The 21,801-nt window shown below is 38.3% G+C and overlaps 2 protein-coding genes across 26 annotated transcripts in view; one reads left to right on the top strand and one right to left on the bottom strand.

The window, feature by feature from the left end:
• Window positions 1–9,329, bottom strand: part of ZMYM1 (zinc finger MYM-type containing 1) — a 30,717-nt gene extending 21,388 nt beyond the window's left edge. For 5 of the 15 annotated variants that reach the window (XM_037500061.2, XM_037500064.2, XM_037500063.2 and 2 more), the window contains exons 1-2: window positions 5,701–5,813; window positions 235–403 (exon numbers count right to left, since the gene is read on the bottom strand). In XM_037500061.2, the coding sequence (XP_037355958.1) occupies window positions 235–403; window positions 5,701–5,705 (174 nt within the window). In that variant the 5' untranslated portion in view covers window positions 5,706–5,813. The other 10 variants (XM_054691524.1, XM_037500062.2, XM_037500057.2 and 7 more) reach the window with 9 other exon arrangements.
• ZMYM6 (zinc finger MYM-type containing 6) overlaps window positions 8,930–21,801 on the top strand; it is a 35,712-nt gene continuing 22,840 nt past the window's right edge. For 2 of the 11 annotated variants that reach the window (XM_037500051.2, XM_037500041.2), the window contains exons 1-5: window positions 8,930–9,035; window positions 9,687–9,976; window positions 10,663–10,829; window positions 18,228–18,312; window positions 18,765–19,014. In XM_037500051.2, the coding sequence (XP_037355948.1) occupies window positions 10,737–10,829; window positions 18,228–18,312; window positions 18,765–19,014 (428 nt within the window). In that variant the 5' untranslated portion in view covers window positions 8,930–9,035; window positions 9,687–9,976; window positions 10,663–10,736. The other 9 variants (XM_037500052.2, XM_037500053.2, XM_037500045.2 and 6 more) reach the window with 8 other exon arrangements.

The following is a 21,801-nucleotide window of genomic DNA, read 5'->3' as shown; positions in this document are numbered from 1 at the left end:
TGAGGAGAGCAGTGGGAGAGACAGGAGAGGTCTGCCTCGCCATGTGGGTTGCTCCCTGGCCGGCCGGGGATCGAACTCGTGCTACAGAGGTTGCGGACTGCTTAATAGTGTGGTGCTTAACCCCTTGCGCCACCAGGGAGGCCCAGGATTTATGACTTTATACCAATTGAGTAGTAAATGCACAACTAAAACTTACAACACTGTTCTAGAAAAAAGAAAATGTCAAATATTTACCTGAGCGTTGTCCGGTTCCATCTTAATTTCATTCAGATTTCCCAGTTGTGGTGTCACTACCTTGTCACATTCACCCTCTATCAGTGATTCTTTCATTTTAGTATCTGATGCAAAGGAATCATCCGGTTTCAAACTAACAGGTGTCTTCTCGGGGAACAGTTTCCATATTCTTAAAATAAAATGTGAATTAATAGAGTCTGATTTACAATCTTTTTTTCTTTTAACTATGGTAATTTACTGGAAGCCCAAAATGTGTTTAGGCTAGTTCATGCCAAGATTCCTGGTTTCCTTTCCTTCATCCATTATTCCCCAATATAGTTTTGCATTATACTTCTCTGGTAGATTTATCTATATGCTTTCTTCTAGGACTAGTCTTCTCTTGTGTTAACCCAGGCATAAATATAGTATAAACCATATTGATTATATAAACCAATGCTTCAAACTGCATCACCATAATCTCAGTTCTTCTCCACTATGCATGTGCTCTTATTGTTCCTTCTGTGAAGTCATTTCTGTCTATTCAAATCCTATTCAGCTTCTAAACCAACTCAGTTCCAGACTAAAGAATAAAAGAATAAAAGACTGATAAAATTCAGGCTTAACAGAGTAGTTTTAGCATTCCAGACATTCTCCCTACTCAACTATAAAATTAACAAGCTTTAATTGGTTTTTTTTAATATCTTTCTTTCTTTTTTTTTTAAAAATATTTATTTATTTATTCATTTATTTATTTATTTATTTATACAAGCACTGGGCACAGTCAGAAGCGCAGGAGGGTGAGAGAATTCACCAGAGCCAGAGCAGGGAGCAGAGCAGGCAGAAGGACCGAAGTACACTGCTGAGGGGAGCAGCGGGCGGTAGGAGAGGTCTGCGCGCCATGTGGGACCCTCCTAGGCCCAACATGCTTTAATTGTTAATTAAAGCTGAGGGCACTTTCCAGGATAGAGCAGAGGGAAAAACCTCAGCCAGAAAGCTTGAGCAGGAGACAGGAGTCCTAGGTTGTCCAAGTAGTTTAGAATGCAAGAGGCACAATCTGGAAGAAAATGGGACAGAGAAACAAGGCCCTTAAGGCTCTGCATAAAATATTGCTCATTTCTACTTACTAGCTGACTCCTAAACTGCATCCTACAGAATAAAACTCCAAAAAAACCTAGCAGAAAACAGAAGTTAGGAGGCTAAGTTGCTGAGAAGAGATTACAGCAGAGCTAAGAACAGAGCTGAAATTGAAGTTCAGCAAAGGAAGAGGGTACTTGGTAAAGACCTGTACTTTCAGCACAGACTCCAAGTGATAGGAGAGAGGGTGATACCCCAGGAGTAAAGATCACCTTCTAGAAGATGAGGTCAACCAAAATACATCAGTCATCAGCGCTAACAAGGCTTAGTAATTTTAACCCTCTGTAGGATCTATGTAAGCTGCTACCTGTCTACTATCTGCCTGCCTAAAGAAATTTAGTCCCTTTGGAGGAAATGCACCCAGAATTTCTAAAATTATTCAGCCTGATGTCTAGTATACAATAAAAATTTATGGGGAAAAACAAAACTGACTAGACACCAAGGGGAAAATGAAAACAGAAACACCCATGGGTGGCTCAAATTGGTATTATCAGGTGAGGACTTTGATATGTTTGAGAAAATAGAGAAAAAGATGGAGTTGAGTAGAAAGTCACGTAAATTTGAGAACTGGAAAATAGGGTAATTAAGAATTCAACAGATGAATTTAATATCAAATTAGCAGACTAGAATTAGTAGAAAGTAGTCAGACTGATACATAAAAGGATAAAAATACATATAATTCAGGAAATTGGTAGGACATTTCAAAAAGATGTAATATATATGTAAACAGATTCCTAAAAGAAAACAGATAATACAGAAGAAAAAATACTTGAAATACTGGCAGAACAATTTCACACAAATGAAGAAAGCCATCAAACCACGTGAATTCTAGGAGCTCTATCAATATCCAAACAACTACAACTACAATATCCAAACATACAACTACACATGTCATAGTCACACCAGTGAAAAAGAAAAATAGAAGGCAAATCTTAAGAGCAGCTAGAGAAAAACGAGATATTAACATCAGGCAAACAAATATAAGAATGAAGCAATGGGGCCTCCTCGGTGGTGCAGCGGTTGAGCGCTGGGTTGCGAAGCTGCCCGCGGCCTCTGCGGCACCGGTTCGATCCCCGGCTGCTCCCCGGCCACCGGAGGAGGGTCCCATATGGCGCGCAGACCTCTCCTGCTGCCCGCTGCTCCCCTCAGCAGTGTACTTCGTCAAACTGCCTGTTCTGCTCCCTGCTCTGGCTCTGGTGAATCCTCTCACCCTCCCGTGCTTCTGACTGTACCCAGTGCTTGTATAAATGAATAAATAAATCTTTAAAAAGAAAAAAGAAAAAAAAAAAATGAAGCAATGAAGGCCAGAAGGCAATGGAGTATCCTCAAAAATGCTGGAAAAAAAAAATCTACCTAAAAGCCTGCAGTTCGTAAAAATATCCTTCAAAGCTGAAGATGAAGTAAAGATATTTTCAGATATATGGAAATGGTGAGGATTTGCCAGAAAACGTGTACTATTGAAATGCAAAGGAAATTCTTTAAGCTAAAGCAAAATACTTATGGAGATCTGGTGTAAAGACTGGAAAGAAAGAAAGGGCATCTCTGGTGGCAGAGACCATTGAGCTCAGCGCTGTGAAGCTGTCTGCAGCCTCTGCAGTGCGGGTTCGATCCCGACAGGCTGCAGAGATACCCGTACCCACATGGCATGACAGACCTGTCTCGCCCGCTGCTCCCCTCTGCAGTGTATTTCAGTCAGTCTGCCTGTTCTGTTCCCTGCTCTGTCTCTGGTGAATCCTCTCACCCTACTGCACATCTGGCCTGTACCCTGGTTCTTGTATGCGTGAATAAATAAATCTTTAAAAAAAAAAAAAAGATTGGAAAGAAAGAAGTAAACCATCTTTATTTGTGGACAACATAGTTGTGTATATAAACACCCCTAAGAGGGGCCACCCTGGTGGCACAAGGGGTTAGGCACAACACTGTGAAGCTATCTGCAGCCTCTGCAGCAAGAGTTTGATTCCTGGCTGGCCAGGGAGCTACCCACATGGCGAGGCAGACCTCTCCTGTCTCTCCCGCTGCTCTCCTCAGCAGTGTATTTCAGTAGATCTGCCTGTTCTGTTCTCCACACTGTCTCTGATGAATCCTCTCACCCCCTGCACCTCTGGCCTGTGCCCTAGTTCTTGCATGCATAAATAAATCTTTAAAAAAAAAAAAAAAAACCTATGAAATTCTCTCTTCTTCCCCAACAAAAACTACTAGAATAAGTGAATCAAGCAGGCTCATAGGAAAATATAAGGTCAATATTTAAAAATTTCTTCTCTTATCACTTCCCTTCATCATTGTACAAGAGGCTCTAGTCAGGTCAATAATGCAAGAATAAAGAAAATATAAATATTGAAAAGGAACAAGGAAAATTGTCATTATTTATAATGACATTTTATACATAGAAAATTCAAAAGACTCTCCAAATGTTGGAATTGTTTTTTTTTTTTTTTTTTAAGATTTATTTATTTATTTATACAAGCACTGGGTACAGTCAGAAGCACGGGAGGGTGAGAGAATTCACCAGAGCCAGAGTGGGGAGCAGAGCAGGCAGAAGGACCAAAGTACACTGCTGAGGGGAGCAGCGGGCGGCAGGAGAGGTCTGCGCGCCATGTGGGACCCTCCTCTGGTGGCCGGGGAGCAGCCGGGGATTGAACCGGCGCTGCAGAGGCTGCGGGCAGCTTCACAACCCAGCGCTCAACCGCTGCGCCACCGGGGAGGCCCCAAATGTTGGAATTGTTAAGTAAATTCAGTAGGGTTGAAATTTAAAAATTGTATTTCTCTGTACTAGAACAATGAGAAATAAAATTATTTATTTTAAATGATCATTTTTATAGCATTATAAAACATCAAATATATGGGAGCGAATCTAAAGAAATTTGTCAAGACCTGTGCACTGAAAACAAAAGAAAGCTGAAATTAAGGAAGATCAAAATAAATGGAGAGATACAGCATACTCAATATTGTTAAGTCGCTTTTCCCCAAACTGAGCCAGATCAAAATTCCAGCAGTTTTTGTGAAAGATGCAAGATGATTATAATGTATATAAAATATACAAAGAACCTAGAATAGCTAAGACAATTTAAAAAAAAAAGTTGAATTACTTATTATAAACCTAAGGTAATTAAGACTGTCTTGCACTGACACAAGTACAAATAAAATAGCTAGTGAAAGTGTCCAGAAACAAGTAAACTGACACTTCTTATTAGCTTTTCGGCTACCTATTTCTACATTATACTTGGCAAAGATTCTTTTTATTCAGCTGAATTCTATAAGCTATTTTATTGGCTGACAGGAAGCCTGGAGGCTTTTCCCAAAAACCCAAAATGTCCACGTTTACTTTTGTAGCAATGGGGAGCCACTAATTATTAAGTATTGGAGTTACAGAGATAATTAGGACACCCCCACATTGAAAATACTCCAGCCCAGAATAGTATAATTGCAAAACTATGTAAGTATATGCAGGTTACATAACAGAAATGAGGGATTATGGTCAAATAAATCTTTTAGAACGTTAAATCTGAACTAGGTTTTACAATGATGGGAGGTATTTCAGGTAAAGGGCCAGCATGTGCAAAAGTACACATACTTATTTTTCTGTAAGGAGTGGGGTTTTTGTTGGGGATAAAATGACGAGTGTTAGTGGCAGGTAATTGAAAAGGCAGAATCAGGAAGTCCCTGAACACTAAAAACCTTCCACTTAATCTTGTAGATCAGTAGCCTTAGGTATGCAGGGAAACATTTTATGTATAGCTTGTTTTTTAAATTAAAAATTACTTAAAACACACTTAACTGCCACATGCCAAATTTTAAGTATTATGGCGATCTCCCAAGCATTTATGCTAGACTAGCAAAAACCTCGAGAAAATAGTTTCTCCTGCCATCTGGGTGACTACAGTTCAATTCTTCATACCTGTGTCACTGATGAGGAAGGACAGATACCTTTCCTTTTGGATGCTGACCTTTATATGTGTTCACTCACAGAAAACCCTAGCAGCAAACCGACTACTTTAGCAAAGGCATCTCTAATGCGCTTTCTTCCCCCTACGAGTGGAGTGGGTAAAATGTCTAGTCAGGGCTAAATGTAATGGAGTGCTTGTTATCAATTTTAGGGGCTGTCTTAAACATTTATGATGAGGGCTACAAGTCATCGTCAAATGTTATCAGTGATTCAACTCGCAAAGAGACAATTTTCCACTTGTTGACTTTCAAGCTTTCGGCTCAGTTTAAACGAAAAGTATGCCGCGACTGCATACTGAGAAAGCTGTAAAAGCTACCGTTTGCAAACATAAAACCCATGCATCAAAAACTCGCAATCCTGCAACTTCAAACAAAACCCTGGACGTGAGGAAAGGGTGTAAGTAACTTCACCTCATCCCAGTTTCCAGTCCGAATTCATCCAGTCCCACTTTTATAGTAATTCTTCACTCCTAATTGAGGGGACATTCTGTTTGCAACCCTAGCTGCAAAAATGCTATGATTTTAAATTGGGGGGGCGGGGGGGGAAATCACTGCTCAATGAAGGCGCGCCACAGGTATTATCAAGATCAATGCTTTAGAGACGGAGGCCGCGTCGAAACCAAAGGCTGAAAGCCCAACAACCACGCAGGAGCAGAAAGCGGCGAGAACGCTCGAAAGCGGGGGGCACGGACCATGCCCTGCCGCGGCGGCCGGGGCTAGAGGGGGCGACAAACCATCCGGCGGCCTGACCCGAGCTCCCGACCCTCACATGGCGGAATCCGCACGCGGCGCCGGGTCTTTAGAACCCAGGCCCGACCGGACACTGCTTCCTCCCTACGACGGGCGAACACTCTCCGGCCCTCTCCGCTGAGATACAGAGAAAATAGACCAAAATCACGCCGCTGAAGTAGGCTTACTAATTTCTCTCATGGACGCAACCCAAGCGACACTTCTCACAGGAACTTCGGCGCTAAACGGTCTCGCAGGCCCCGCCCCTTTCCCGCCGTGCTGTGCGCCTGAGCATGCGCAGCACCACCGGCCCGCCTGGGTCCTGGTTGCCAGCTTTGGAAAGGGTGACTTGGGTTAGGGGTAGGTCAGGGGGCGTGTGTTGGGGGGTGTGTCTCTTAGGGGTGATTAACCTTTGAAGCCAATCGACAGGGTAGCCAAATTTGGACCCTTAAAGGATAGGGCAATTAGATGTTCTAGATTGGGGAGATGGCTTTATTGGCAAATGATGTGAATCCTTTGTCCTTTAAATGCTTTAAATGGTATAATTGCTATAGAGTAGTACATCGTAGCCTTAAAAAGACAAGAAAGACAATATTAGTATAATGCCAGGGACATAGTAAATTCCTAGTAAAAGGAATTATCCCGCAGAGGTAAGGGCTTCAGGCTTCTTCCATTTTAGGGGGCTCAGCATATTAAAATAATCGCAAAACAATGGCAAAAGTCATGGTGTATTTTAAATGCTGTAATTTTAACAAATTACACTTTTAAACACCTGAAGAAGTGTACAGTCAAATAATTGTGCTAGTCGTAAAGTCATAATGAGTCATAGGGCAAGCGGATAGTTTCTAGGGTCACAATAGAATAGGAAAAGCCTGGGAGGAATAAGGAAGGCACCAGAGATAAGGGCAACAAATTCCACAGGTAAATTGTTGCTAACCCACATGGCACAGCATAACTCTTCTGTCTTGCCTACTGTTGCCCTCAGCAGTGTATTTCAGTAGATATGCCTGTTCTGCTCCCCACTCTATCTCTGGTGAATCCTCTCACCCCCACCCCACACCTCGGGCCTACACCCCAGTTCTTGTATGCATAAATAAATCTTTTTAAAATTTTTATAAGGAAATTGTTGCCACAAGTGACAAGCTGGTTCTAAAATGTACATGACTAAGGACCAAAAACATTTAAGGTGATTTTGAAGAGTGGAGGTAGGACGGAAATTTTTTTCAAGCTTTATTATAAAACTATGGAAATTAATAGTGTGATATTAAAAAGAATAGAATACATAGACAAAAAGACTAAACCCATGCATTTAAAGAGAACTTATATATGATAAAGAGAGAAATACAGAGCAGCTGGGGAAAGGACAGACTATTAAAAATAGTGCTTAAGTAGTTTAACATTAACATGGAAAAAATGAAACCTGACTTACCTCACACTATGTACAAACCTCAATTTCAGGTGGCTTGTCAATCTAAATGAGAAAGACAAAGTAATAACACTTCTGGAAATTAATTGGTAGGAAAATATTTCTTAACTGGATACAAGAAACACTAAGTATAAAGATCTTCATTTTCCTCAAAAGACACTAATATTCAATAAAAGTCATCCATAATATATATGAAAATGACAGACAATCCAATACAAACATGGGGAAGATAATTGAACAGGCACTTCATGTAAAAGGATATCCATATAACTGAAAACATAAAAATGGAGTTAACCTTATTTGTAATCTGGAAAATCCCATTTAAAACATCTATGAATCCCACCACAATGGGATTAAAAAGATGTGCAGTGATAAGCACGGATATGGGGGCAAATGCAGCTCTCCTATGCACTGCAACTTTTCATATATGTAACAAACAGTCTCACCGCTAAGTATCAACCTAGCATATATGCCACAAAAGACAAGAATGTTCATAGCAGCATTACTCCTGAAAGCCAATAATTTGAAACTCAAATGTGCACCAACAGCAAATGGTTAAATTATAGCATATTCTTAGCACGGAATACTATATAGTTATCAAAATGAGCAAATGACAGCCTCATAAATCCAAACAATGTTGAATAAAAAAATAATAAATCTTTATATTGAACAATTAATCTTGTTTTTATCTCTGAGATAAAAACTTGTACCTCTTGAAGTTGTGGTCAGAAGTAAGTGTTCCCCGTGAAAGTTTCCTGTTTGACACAGGGTATCAAGGAGGGGCCTTGAAGACATGGACTCAACCATTGTCACTTGTATCCACTAATGCAATCCTGATGAGGACCTGCTTTTTGTTGTTTTCCTTTGAAATCCAACCCTATTGTATTTGTATTTAAAATTTGTACACATTTGTATGATAACCTGCACCTTGTGGTATTTGGTACTTACTCTAAGAAAAACCTTGGATTCAGACCTTGCAGTTTTTATATCATTGTATTGTTTTGTTTTTTTAAATAAATCCTAGCGGTTTGGTCCAAATCCCATTACAGTTGTATAAAGAAATAAAATTTTGTACTTATATTATTAAAAATCACATTTTAAAAAAAAAGAAGTGGAATGAATGCATGTCAAGTCCTTAAAAGCACTTCACTTAGTGAATGTCAGTTATTAATTATCGTGAAAATATCGTGAAAGGCAAATAATCCTTTCCTTGCCGTAGGGGTCTTGGGACGCATCCCCTCTGTCCCATTAGGTGTGTCCCAGGTGGCAGGAAGGGGCCAGAAGGTGAGCGCTGCAGGCCACCTTTCTGCAAAATTGCATTATGGAAATAAGCAGGACAATCACAGCCACATCTAGAAAAGGAATAGTGAGGAGAACCTCCCAGCCAATGGGGGGCGCTCACAGCCAACTCGGTGGTAACAAGTGGAGCTTTCCAGACTCCACCCACTTGACTCCTTAAAACAGGGGCTGCTGGGAACTAGGGGCGGGGCAGAGCTGTCACATGCACCTTAAAACGGCTGAGAGTGGTTTGTTGGGCCTCTGTTGGCTTCATATATCGCACACTGCTCTGGTCAGCTGATGTTACCTGCTGGTAGGACAGAGGGCCCCTGCCACCCGCTAGCCACTAACTGTTCTTCTCCCCTCGCTTGGCTCTCCTTTTCCTCACTCCCTATTTAAATCTACTTTTGGTTCTTGTTCTGTAGTCTTAAATATAGCGGTTGAGTACACTTACATAAACAAGATCACCCCCTTTCCCCCATAACAGCGTAAAGCCCCTAAAAGCTTTTCTCGTGCCCTTGGCTCTCCACTACCCTCAGCCCTTTCCTCTACCTTTTCACAATTGGGTCTCGGTCTCTTTAAGAAGGCAGCCATAATTGAGGAAAGAGGAATTCTGGGAAGCTCCACTCAGCTCTTGCGGAGCATGACGGGAGAAGAGGGCGGAGACAAGGGTTGCGCATGCGTATGGTTGCCCGAGTGGTGTTGGGTTGGATCAGGCCGAAGAATCCCCCTAAGAGCAAATAATCCTTTCCCTGCCGCAGGGGTCTTGGGTCGCGTCCCCTCTGTCCCATTAGGTGGGTTCCAGGTGGTAGGAAGGGGCCGGAAGGTGAGCGCCGCAGGCGACAGCAGGAGGGGCCGGGCAGGGCCGGCGCACGTGACGAGGCGGGCGGGGGCGGGAGCGCGCCCGGCAGGCTGTGCGGCGGCTGCTGACGGGGTGCTGGTCTCCCCGCTGGTCTCCCCGCAGTGACGCGCCGGTAGGCGTCCGTGCTTCGCGTGCTAGTGCTCCGCTGCAGCGTTGCTGCATGCTACTAGGTGACGGCCGCGGATTTGTTGGGGACGAGACTTTTGGAGCACAGGCGATGCTGGAGGAAGGAGCGCCCGTAGAGTGCTGCACCTGGGGCAGGCGGCCAGAAGTTACCTTCTTCCACCGGGGATTTTAAACCAGTTACCTGCTCCCATGCCTGGGTTCATTATGTGGATGAAGACAACTTTAGGGAGCTGCTTTCGTGGTTCGGGTTTACTATGTCCCTTTTAGTACGTTTACTCTTACTGGGGGGGAAGTCTGCTAAATACCTAATTGAGTTTCTTGTTTACAGGAAGGCTACTGTGAAGCAGAGCTCAGAGGGGTTTATTCCTGGGCACGACCGACCCCCCTACTCCTCACCCCCCACCCCCAATTTCCTAAACCTGAAAAGTGCCTGAAAGGAGCAGGCGTCCCTGTGGCTCACTCTTGATGGCATCTTTGGCCCTGATCTATCTATAGGCTAAGAAATAGGGTCCTATAAACGCCTCCAGTGAAGGCTGTTAGGAGTAGGGATGGGGAGCTTGGTGTGCCTCAATATGAAAAATAAAAATTGAGGTGGGCTTACAAGTACTCGTTCTCATGGAGTGAAAGTGTTTGAATCCTTTCTTCTAGCTTGGTGACTTTCCCCCAAGTCTGCCAGTCTAATTCCGTTAATGAATTTCAATATGTAAAAGACCAGAGTGTGTTTTAAAGCTATTGGGGAAGTGGGAGCTACTACCGGAAGACTTTTCTTAAGTGAAGATAGCTGCTAAGGAAGCAGAGGACAGGAAGAAGGGAGAATGGTCATGGCCCCAGAAGAGTTGTTTTTAAAATAAGCAGACCTAATGCCTGCGCTCAACATAAAGCTTTGTAGACAAACGTGGGGGGCGGGGGGGGGAAGGAAACCTGATTACCAATCCTTTATGTTGTGTTTTAGGAGTCCAGCTAGCCATTATCGTGAAGAAAATCTTTAGTTTTAGACTGAGTATTTCCTTTACATAAAAAATTAGAATGAAAGAACCCTTGGATGGTGAATGTGGCAGAGCAATGGCACCGCAGCAGGGGCTTCTGGACAAAATTAAAGAAGAACCGGATAATGCTCAAGTAAGCATTTCATCTTTACTTAAAGAAATTTTCTGTTCCTTCTTTTCTATCTGATGAGCTGAAATTTTTAGTTAGGCAGTTTGGAGGAAACTGGTTCCCGCCCCCCCCCCCAGTTAGATTATTAAATAATCCCTCCCCCCAGTAAAAAAAGACTTGGTTTCTGTGTATTTCTTTTTGTAAAAGTGTCTTGATACCTTGTATCTGGTAGTATTTTCTCTTGTGTCTGAGGCTCTGGGAATGTAGGAGTAAGCACAGTCAACTTAGTCTCTCTCCTGGTAGAGCTTACAAGTTATCAAGCAAGGGAGATATTACACAAGTAATTGGTTAAATAGTATATGTATTACATATATATATATAATATATAGAAAAAGGGACAAGTGGTCTGGAAGAAAAACCTAAGATGAGGGATCTGACCAGTTTTGAAGAGGGAGCTGGGTAGACTGTGGGAAAGCTAAGCAAGGGAAAGCTTCCCTAAAGGAATCTCTGTAAGCTGCATTGTGAAGAATGAATTGAATTGACTAGGCAAAGGTACAGAGGTGAATGTTCTGGACAGAGACATTTGCATATAAGAAAGCACTGAGTTGGAAAGGTGCATGGCTTTTGAAGAACTGCAAGACCAGTGGGCCTGGAATAGATATAAAAATGGTGAAAATGATGATGGTAACAACAATAATACATAATTTTAATGTGCAATTTATATATCATAATGTGACATTATCAATGTTATCTTATTATTTTTAATACTTGTATGTGCTTAGATTGTGTCAGACACCATTCTCACAATCATATTATTTCCACTCTACAGATAAGGACACCACAGTATGAAGAGGTCAAGCCATTTACCACAAACCCCACTGATCTTTAGTGGCAAAGACTGGATTCAAATCCAGGGCCTACACTATTCAACTTATAAGGCTCTGTAGGTAGTTTGAGGCAGGACGTTGTGATGAATTTTGCCAAGAGCAAAGGGAACTCATTGTAGGGTTTTAAGTGGGCAAATGAGATAAATGTGCAGTGCTCATTTGGAACCCAGCTTGGCAATCTGTGGAATCACTGTTAGTTGATCGTGTAACCTGGTAGTTGCTTTGGCAGAAAATAATTTTTTTTTCTCTTTTGATAATTCTTTTGGTTTATATGTGGTAGCATTTACTTTATTGCATAAGCAAAACAATAGTATGAAAAATATGAATGATAAATAATAAAGACAATATTTTATTTCTCAGACCATATCAAAGGTAGTATCATTTTAGGGCAGGGATGCCAAATACATTTTGTCTTACTCATCAACTCCATTTCTTCATAGAGTGCTGTGCTGAGAGGTGTACTGAAGTGTTTCTACAGAATGGGGGATGGAGAGGGGGGAATGACAGTTACTTTCCCTCATGATGGAAAATTCTTCCTCTGTCAAAAGTAACCATTTGTTTGCCATGTTTTGTGATTTCTGTCTTTTAAAGTATTTTTTTTACCCTGTCTTCCTTTTCTTCTCTCATCATTCCTTATTTTCACTTTTACAGCAGTTTCCTGCTTTTCTTCTTCAGTCACATACCCTATCAAAACACTGTATACTGATGCCATTATATTCTTTATAGATCTGATGACATCACTGCCTTTAAAGACCTTGCCCCTCATAAACTTTTTGGTGTGACATCCAAACTATGTTTAGGCCTTTGTTTGTCTCTTCTGTATAGTTAGTCATCCTTCTCACCTCTTCTAATCTATGTACCTGTAGTCTATTTGCATTTTATTCAAATATATGGTCTGTTGAGTTTTATTTCCTTTGCATTGCATATGCCACTTTTGTATGTGATACTCTGAACAAGATAACTTGGCAAAAGTTTTCTCCTCTCAAGATGTAATATAACTGTCACTCAGAGTTAGCCTTCTCTCTATTTTCTTTTATTGTGTAGTACTTTCACATTTATTGTGACATCCGGAGACCAATGAATTTTGTTTTTGTTCAAAGTCTGGTCTGAATTCTCAGTTCCTGGCACAATGACTGGCACAAAGTACATGCTCAAGAATTGGAATAAAAGCCTTTGTTTCATAGATGAGGAAACTGAGCCTGAAGAACAAGTGACTACATGAAGGTCCAATGGCAAAACTGGAATGCAAAACCAGTTTTTAAATTCCACATCTAATACTTCTTTCATTATACCTCACCGGTAGTATATAAATTTAGCAGACATTGTGTTATGAGTCAATTAAATATTCTTTCTGAAAATAAAAATAGCTTACATTGTAAATTTAAGTCTCTATGGGCTTTCTCAGCAATTTTTGGTTCATATATGCTTTTTCATAATTGAGAGTATGAGCTATGATTTAAAAAAGCCTATTGAGCAAATAGGATGTGCTATTTTCCATATTATATTTGGATATTGGAAAATAGGAGACATAATTTTTAAATGTTTAAAGTGTTAAATATTTTCTCATATGGTAAAAGTCTGTTGTGGATATTGAAGTTATAGTTGAACTCTCGTTCATCGAGTTTTTATTCCTGCTTACTATAATCCATAGCACTTTTGAACATTGTTATAAGCAGTTTACTTAAAGAATCCATTTGATGATCACAACCTAAAAGTTAAGCAGTGTTAGTATTCCCATTTTACAGATGGAAGCTGAGATGGAGATAGTAACTTATTAAAGGTTACACAATTAGTAGAGAGTTGAACTAGGACTTGAACCCAAACTCTTAACCAGGGTGCTAAGTTGTGTTATAACCAGGGTGCTAAGTTGTGTTAGCTATTTTGTATTCACAAAAGCGACAAAGATGAAAAGATCAGGTTTCTTGTCAAGAAAAGAGATAGTGTAAAGGGAGTAAGGTATGGGAATGAGAGAGAAAAGTACTTATTGGGAAGCCCTTTGGAACTAGGCTAGGAGGCTCTACTTCAGGATAGAAAGCTGGGAACTGGATTAATGTAGGGTTTCAGAGTGGCTTCAAAGTAGTGCCCCCATCAGCAACCTCCGTTTTTACCTGGGAACTGAATAGAACTGTGTTTATTCAGCCCTTCTCCACACTTACCAAATCAGAAAGTCTGGGACTGAAGCCCAACAGTCTGTTTTAACAAGACCCCCAGGGAGTTCTGATGCCATTGAATTTAGCAACCATTGGCTTTAGGGGTGACTATATAAGAAAGTTAGTCAAGGGCACTAAAAATGAATGTAATGAATTGAAATAATAGAACCAGAAGACAATGAATGTATCATCGATGTATCATCGATGGTGTTAGATGTATCAGAGTGACAAGTAAGATGAAGCCTAAAACTGTTTATTGGATTAGGCAATTGTGAGATGATTGATTATCTTAGAACAGTTTTAGTTGTGTGGGTTCAAGAAGGGAAAGTGAGGAAATAAAGAACAGAGTACCTTCTAAGTTTGCTTGAAAAGAGATGAGAGTGTCAAAGATTGCTTATCAAGGGCAGTTCCTAATGGAACAGGTTCCTTATAAACTGAAAGGAGGATATTAAGATAAAGGTGGAGAGAGGCTAAAGATATGCAAAGATAGTTATGAAGTGCTGAAATAAATGAGTGGCGTGGGAAAGGGCTTGTGAATGCAAGCACTCTTTTTAGTCGTGGCTAAGCAGATTGCATTTTCCTGCAAGATAGGCGGACTCTTTGCTGATCAAGTTGTAGATATGATGGGGGAAGAACTGGCATGATGAGGGAGTTCTTAATGCTTTTTTTCCTTAGTGAAATTGAAATATCACATGTGGGGTTGGTACTTGTGAGTGATAAGGTTTCCAACATTTGTGATGTAAATTGTCTGGGGAAATGTCATAAGCATATTAGAAAAATATAGTAATTCAGTGATAAAGCAAATACTTTTTTTTTGCCAGATAACTAGATAATTATATCCATTTAACATTTGACCCAGAAGCAGCAGAATACAAATTCATTTCAAGTGCAGGTGGAACATTCAGCTACTTTACTATATCCTACACCAAAAAATAAACCCACCAAATTTAAAACAATTGAAATCATACAGTGTAGTTTTGCTAATCATAGTAGAAATCAATAAAATAGAGACTAGTGGAAATTAAAAAAAAATAGAAATTATGCAAGGCACTTCTTAATTACTACAGAAATTAATGAAATTGAAAAAAGAAAGATAACAAATCAATTGAACCCAAAGATTAAAACAACAAAATAATTTTTTATTTAATATTAAGTGTTCTTTTTGTAAGTTGAAAATGTATTTGGATACTTTTAACTTTCCTCTTTTAGCAAGTGCCAATAGATAACTATTGTTGTTTAAGTATTATGTTTAAGAATATCCACTTTGAATTGAATGGACTTGAATTTTGAATTGAATGGACTTGGATCTATTCATTTAATAAATATTTATGAAATGGCATATTTATGAAAATGGTAAGAGCTAGCATTTTTGTGTGCATATAATATTTAGCTTTTGGCTAACTGTAAGAGACATCATGCCCCATACGTTATTTGTATTAAATCATTTGCCCCCTGCTCCCCATAACAACCCATAGGCTAGATAATATTAGCTTTACTTTATAGGTAAGGAAATAAAAAACTAAAATTACATAACTTATTTAAGAGTCAAGATCATGTCTGTTTCTGTCTGCTGTCAGAACCCATGGTGTTAGATATTAAACAAGTTACCACCCAGATAAGTATGAAATGATGTATTATGACCAGTGCCATGAGTGAAAGGAGATGGGTGGGACCAACAACAGGGGAACTTAATTCAAGTTAGAGGCTTGGGTTTGCTTTCATTAGAGTAATTATTATGTTGTATTTGTATGCATGAGATAGCACTGGGTTCACTTCAGAGATTTGATTCCAGTCTGTGCACTTAGTGTCTTTGTGACCTTGCACAAGTTACTGACTAGCTCTAAACTTCACTTTCCTCATCTATAAAGAAGGTGTAATAGGCCTACAGTATTGGCAGTAGCGTGTTTGGTGCCATAATGTACATGATGAAATGTGGTAAAAGAATGCAGTGTTTCCTAGTCTTTGGCATTTAATAGCCCAAAGAAATTTCAAAAACAACTTTGACAACTGATATATCAGTCATTTGCTTTGCTAAATATAGGGAAATTATTACCAGTTCTTATTACCCTTGTTTAATAGTAAGACCATTTATAAAACCTCTCTATTTTGAAACATGTCAGGCTGTTTTAACACCAAAATAAATAAATAAATAAATAAAGTGGGATTTGTTGTGATCTCAGAATAAGGGACAGTCTTTCTCAAGATAGGTGTATAAATTTTAAAATATTTTTGGAAGAACTGGGGTGTAGGCCACAAGTGTGGGAGGTGAAAGGATTCATCATGGATAAGAGTAGGGAGCAGAACAGGCAGATTTACTAGAATACACTGTAAAGGGGAGCAGTGGATGAGACAGGAGAGACATATGGTGTCCCACATACACCATATGTGGGACAGCTCTCTGGCTGGAATAGAACTCAGGCCATAGTGGTAATAGTGCTGTTACTTAAACAGATCTCTAGGCTACCAGGGAGGCACTGGTGTATGTATTTTAAAGTTAAATTTAATTTTAAAGTATTTTAAGGGGTGTGTGAAGAATTTATTTAGGTTTTGATATATTTTATGTGTAATGAGCAGATTTCTCTGAAACACTTCTGCATTTTCTGCCATTAATAGATATGACAGCTGTTGGCTAAAATTACTAATTTGATCCAAACTCAGTCATTCAGAGTTAATTTCAATTATTGCTCCCTTATAAACCTAGCCGTTAAAAAAAATTTATATATATTTTACATTGTTCTTCCTTTTTGTACAGTGCATGCTTTCTCTTTTCAGGTGTAGTCCCCACAAATTCCCATCACCAATTCACCAATGTACCATCACCATAGTCCGTTGTGTAAGAACAGATTCCCACCCCTGTTTTGATCCTTCTCTCCTCCCTTGCAGAGTGTCTCTGAATAATAGTTGCCTATTAATTTTGTTTTTTGATTTATTGTAATTGTTTTTTTTCCTGATCCCTTATTTGGTTCCCCTACATTCCTCCTGTGAGCGAAACCATCCAATATTTTGCTTTTTCCTTCTTGCTTATTTTACTGAGCATAATCCCTTCCAGCTCCATTCATGTTGCTGTGAATGGCATGAGCTTATCTTTCTTGATTGCTGAATAGTATCCATTGTGTATATATACACCACATCTTCTTGATCCAGTCATCTGTTTTTGGGCATTTAAGTTGTTTCCATGCCTTACTTATTATAAATAGTGCTGCGATGAACATAGGGGTGCAGGTATCCTTTTGAATTAATGTTTTTGTGTCCTTTGGGTAGATTCCCAGGAGTGGAATTGCTGGGTCATATGGAAGTTCCATATTTAGTAGTTTGAGGAACCTCCACACAGCTTTCCATAGTGGTTGGACCAGTTTGCGTTCCCACCAGCCCTGTAGGAGAGCTCCTTTTTCTCCACATCCTTGCCAACCTTTGTTGTTTCCTGTTATTTAAATATGTGCCATTCTCACTGGTGTATGGTGGTGTCTCATTGTGGTTTTGATTTGCATTTCCCTGATTACAAGTGATGTTGAACATTTTTTCATATACCTATTAGCCATTTGCATTTCCTTTTTGGAGAAGTATCTTTTTAGCTCTTCTTCCCATTTTTTGACTGGATTGTTTACTTTGTTTTTGTTGAGTTGTATGAGCTCTTTGTAGATCTTTGTGATCAGTCCCTTAGTTGTATTGTGTGCAAAAATTTTTTCCCATTCCGTATGGTATCTCTTTGTTTTGGTTAATGTCTCTTGCTGTGCAGAAGCTTTTGAATTTGATGTAGTCCCAGCTATTCATCTTTTCCTTCACTTTTTTTTTTTTTTTGCTTTGGGGGATATGTCTTTAAAGATGTTGCTGAGATGTATGTAATGTAGTGTTTTGTCTATATTTTCTTTCATATATTTTACAGTTTCATGTCTTATATCCAAGTCTTTAATCCATTTTGAATTAGTTTTTATGCATGGTGTGAGGTAGTAGTCTAGCTTCATTTTTTTGCATGTAGCAGTCTAGTTTTCCTAGCACCATTTATTGAATAAACTGTCCTTGTTCAATTGCATATTCTTTGAATCCTTGTCAAAGATTAGTTGTCTATAAATATGTGGGTTTATTTATGGATTTTCTACTTGATTCCATTGGTCTGTGTGTCTTAAACCCAGCCTTTTAAAAGCTGTATATTACTGCTATGTGTTAAGATTATATTTGAAAAGCATATGTTATAAAATATTCTCCATTTGTGAGAGGTCCTCTTTATAAAGATTAAATCTTGTCTAAAAACTTGTAAATTTTGACTTTTCAGGTATTTCTAGAGATGATTATCATTAGAATTAGAAGAGATGAGTATGACAATTATTTTTGCTTGATTTTCTAGAGTACTTGGATATACTGTAATCATTTCCCTTTCTTTATTTAAGGAATATGGACACACCCAAATACCAAAACCTCAAGAAAGTGAACTGAAAATTAGTGCTGTGTTTTCAGTCAGTGAGAGTCCTCTTGGTAAGAAATAGAACTGCATAAGTTCAGTGCAGTTAATATTTGTTATGTTTTGAAGAATAGAATTGAAGAAAGTAGCATCTCTTGTCTTTCTCTTCTTTTAAATATAGCAACACTATTTGAGGGGTGGGTAGTTTGGGCTTTATGAGCATTTTTAAAGTGGCATTGAATAAGGGATCAGAGTGTGGTGCATATAATAAGGAGACATTTCATGAAACTACTGTTTTAGTTATTAAAAAAACACACATATGTATGTGTGCATGTCGTGGTTTATATTGTGGAATATAGTTCTCACTATGGTTATAAAGTTTGAAACCTCCAGTTTTGGAGTATTTATTATCTCGTTAATATTGTACTTCAGATTGAGGGGATTTGTCTTAAGAAATAAGAGCATGCATGCGTTCCTGTTGATACTAATACTGGTTTTTTTTTCCTCTTACTTTTTGCTTTTATAGCCCAGCAGTTGACTCCTGGCTTTCAGTTTTCTGTTGCCTCATCTGCTCCAAATATATTGGTTCCTTCAGTTCCGGCTGTGGCTATTCAGGTTTTTTGTACTGGTTGTAAAAAAATGCTTTATAAGGGACAAACTGCTTATCATAAGACAGGATCCACTCAGCTCTTTTGTTCCACGCGATGCATCACTGGATATTCTTCACCAGTCTACCTACCACCTCTTCCCAAGAAAACCTGCACAAACTGCTTGAAGTATAAAATTCTTAATTACAATCCTTTTACTTTACTACTTTAGTGTGTATGTAGTTCAATTCAGACATGCTATTGCTACCTTAACACATTCCTGTGGGAATAGCTTTTTAGCTAATGGAGAAATTTTGAGAAAGTATTGCCTAAATCAGTTTTTCTATCGCTTTTATTTTAAATTTTACTCTGGAAGGAAGTAACAAGCCATTTGTCAACTTTGCAGAACCACTCATTTATCCTGCAATTGTAGATAACCACCATGTATAGTCATTTGTTACCTTGAAATTTTTTCAAGTATAGAATAAAATGAAATCACTCTTATAACAGTAAATGAAAGTTATTTAATTCTTTAAAAACAACAGCAAAAAAAAAAAAAACACCTCTGGCCACAAAAATTATGTGTTTATTTTTTAAAAAACTTTGTGAATGTTTGTTGGGGTTGCTTTATAGTAATGTATAGATGCAGAGGAGAGTGATACAGCCACAAAATCATATGAGCTTTTCTCTACCTTAGTATACTTGAGAGGAATTTGGCATTTTTAGCTTATTTCTGTGGTAGTCTAATTCCATGAATCCAGGGCATTGTCATTAGTCACTAATCTAGAGTTGGAAAAGTTAAGGGCTTGCTTTTAGATCATTTCTCTATCACTTATTAGCTCTGCGACTTTGGACATGATTTGTAACTTTTGTAAGTTTCAGTTTCTTCATTGATAAATATTATCTATTTCCTTGGATTTTAATGAGAGTGCTAACACAGGGCCTACCACACAGAAAATGCTTAGCGAGTGGGACCCTATTATAATAATAAAATTAATATTATTAATTTATTATTGCATATCATTACTGTATGATTTGTAGGCTCCTATTTTGTTTGTCTTTGGAAATATATGACAGTTCTTTATCTGCTTGGTCTGTTGGCTTTAGGTATCTAAAAGTAGATTCTACCAAACAGAACTAAGTCCAACTGAAAGGAAAGGGGAATTTTTAAATACTTAAATATTCAAATTTAGTTTTGTCTAGCATGCTTTTCTAATACCTTGCTTTGACTCTTTTTGTGTCATACTTATGAAACTTACCTGTGAGATTAAATTTAATTTTCTGTTTTTAGATAGCCTGTCAACATATCAAATAATAAGAAAATGAATGAAAATTTAAAGAACATAGCATGAGTAGCACAACTTTTATATCCAGATGTATTCTCTTAAAAATAGTCCCACTTGTCAAAGACTTTACCACAGTGGTGGTGGTATTCAATAAGCTTTTTTATCGCTTGATTTGGTATTACCTTCAGAGGCTCTAAAACATTTCTTTAGACTAGATTTGGTGACAAGTTTATTATTTTAGCATAGGTATAATTTTTGCAAATTGCCAAATTAGTTGATGCCTTATCTGACTTTTGTAGAAGATTAAACTGAATCATACTGTCAAACATGATATTTGACTATGAAATAAAAGTTTGTTCTAATTCTTATGAGTTAAAAGAGGAATTTGAAAAAATGTTTGAACCACGCTCTTGGGAAAAATATGGCTTTTCTAAGATAAATGTTACAATGTAACATTCATTTGAATGCCTAAGGTTTAGAATGCATTTATATTTTTGTGCACAGATTTTCATTACAAAGTCATTCTCATTGGTTTATTTGTATATACATTATGCCACTGGCAGATTTACCTTATTAAATAAAATTCTTTATTCTGTTTTTAGTAGAAAAGTCACTTTTCAAAATTAATACTTCATCTGTGTGTAAGCATATCCACTTGGTTCCTGAGATTCACTGTCATATTTTTAAGGTTAGGTGAGTTTTAGAAAATTAAACTTTGTTGTTGTTATTCTTTCATAGTTTACCATGGAACAGTTCTGTATATTAAAGGTACAGGATGGGAGGCAGTATATAGTGGAGTGATTAACTGTGTAGACTATAGAATCCAACTGCCTGATTTTGTGTCCTGGCTTCACTGCTTATCAGCTGTATGTCTTTGACAAGCTATTTTCTCTTTCTGATTTGGTCTCATCTGTATATTGGAAATTATAGAAATATGTAGCACATAGTTGTTGTGATAAATTGGATAATTTGAATAAAGGGAACAATGTCTGGCACATAGTAATTACCCAGTGTGCAAATAGTACAGTATATAGTATTATTACCATTACCATTTTTTATTTTGTGACCTACACTAGTGTTTTTAATGACTGTCTCATTCAGTTTTTATACTTGTCATAAGAAATACAATACTTAGCTTCTGTTTTTACTGTCAGTGATTATTAGCTCTTCAATGACTCTAAAATCTCATATAACTGTTCAATTATTTGCAGTCTGACTCATTCTTGTTTTCATCTTTTCTCTGATACCAAGACTTAGTAGTCCTTTTGTTGTCTGTTTCTTTGATCTCTTAAGTTGTAGCTAAATTTTATATATCATGCTAATTTTTTTCAAATCTTTGGTAATTTATTTCCCAGACCTTGTATTTAAATTAAAAAAAAAATTGCTCTGTCTCATTCATGTTTCTAACTCGTGGCAGCTACTGGCTAGTCAGAGAACATGTGTTTTATGGTCTGGAGTTGTGGGATGGCTATTTATTCCATTAGTTTTAGTGGATGAAACTTGGTTGGAAATGGAAGCCTCACTGTTTGTGTCATGAGCTTCTGGCTGAATATGTTTTAAGTACAATTCTCCCTCAACACATCTATAAATTAGGTATTATAAACCCCATTTAATACATGAAGAAATTGAGACAGTAATTGCCTCACTTGTCACTCAGCTGATATGTAACAGAATTAATCTTCAAGCCCTG

This window comes from Talpa occidentalis, unplaced genomic scaffold, assembly GCF_014898055.3.
Source record: "Talpa occidentalis isolate TD23 unplaced genomic scaffold, MPIMG_talOcc4v2.1 talOcc4.9, whole genome shotgun sequence".
Taxonomy (NCBI): Eukaryota; Metazoa; Chordata; class Mammalia; order Eulipotyphla; family Talpidae; genus Talpa; species Talpa occidentalis.
Note: the sequence above shows the minus strand (reverse complement) of the source record. Positions and strands in the feature narration are given on the sequence as shown.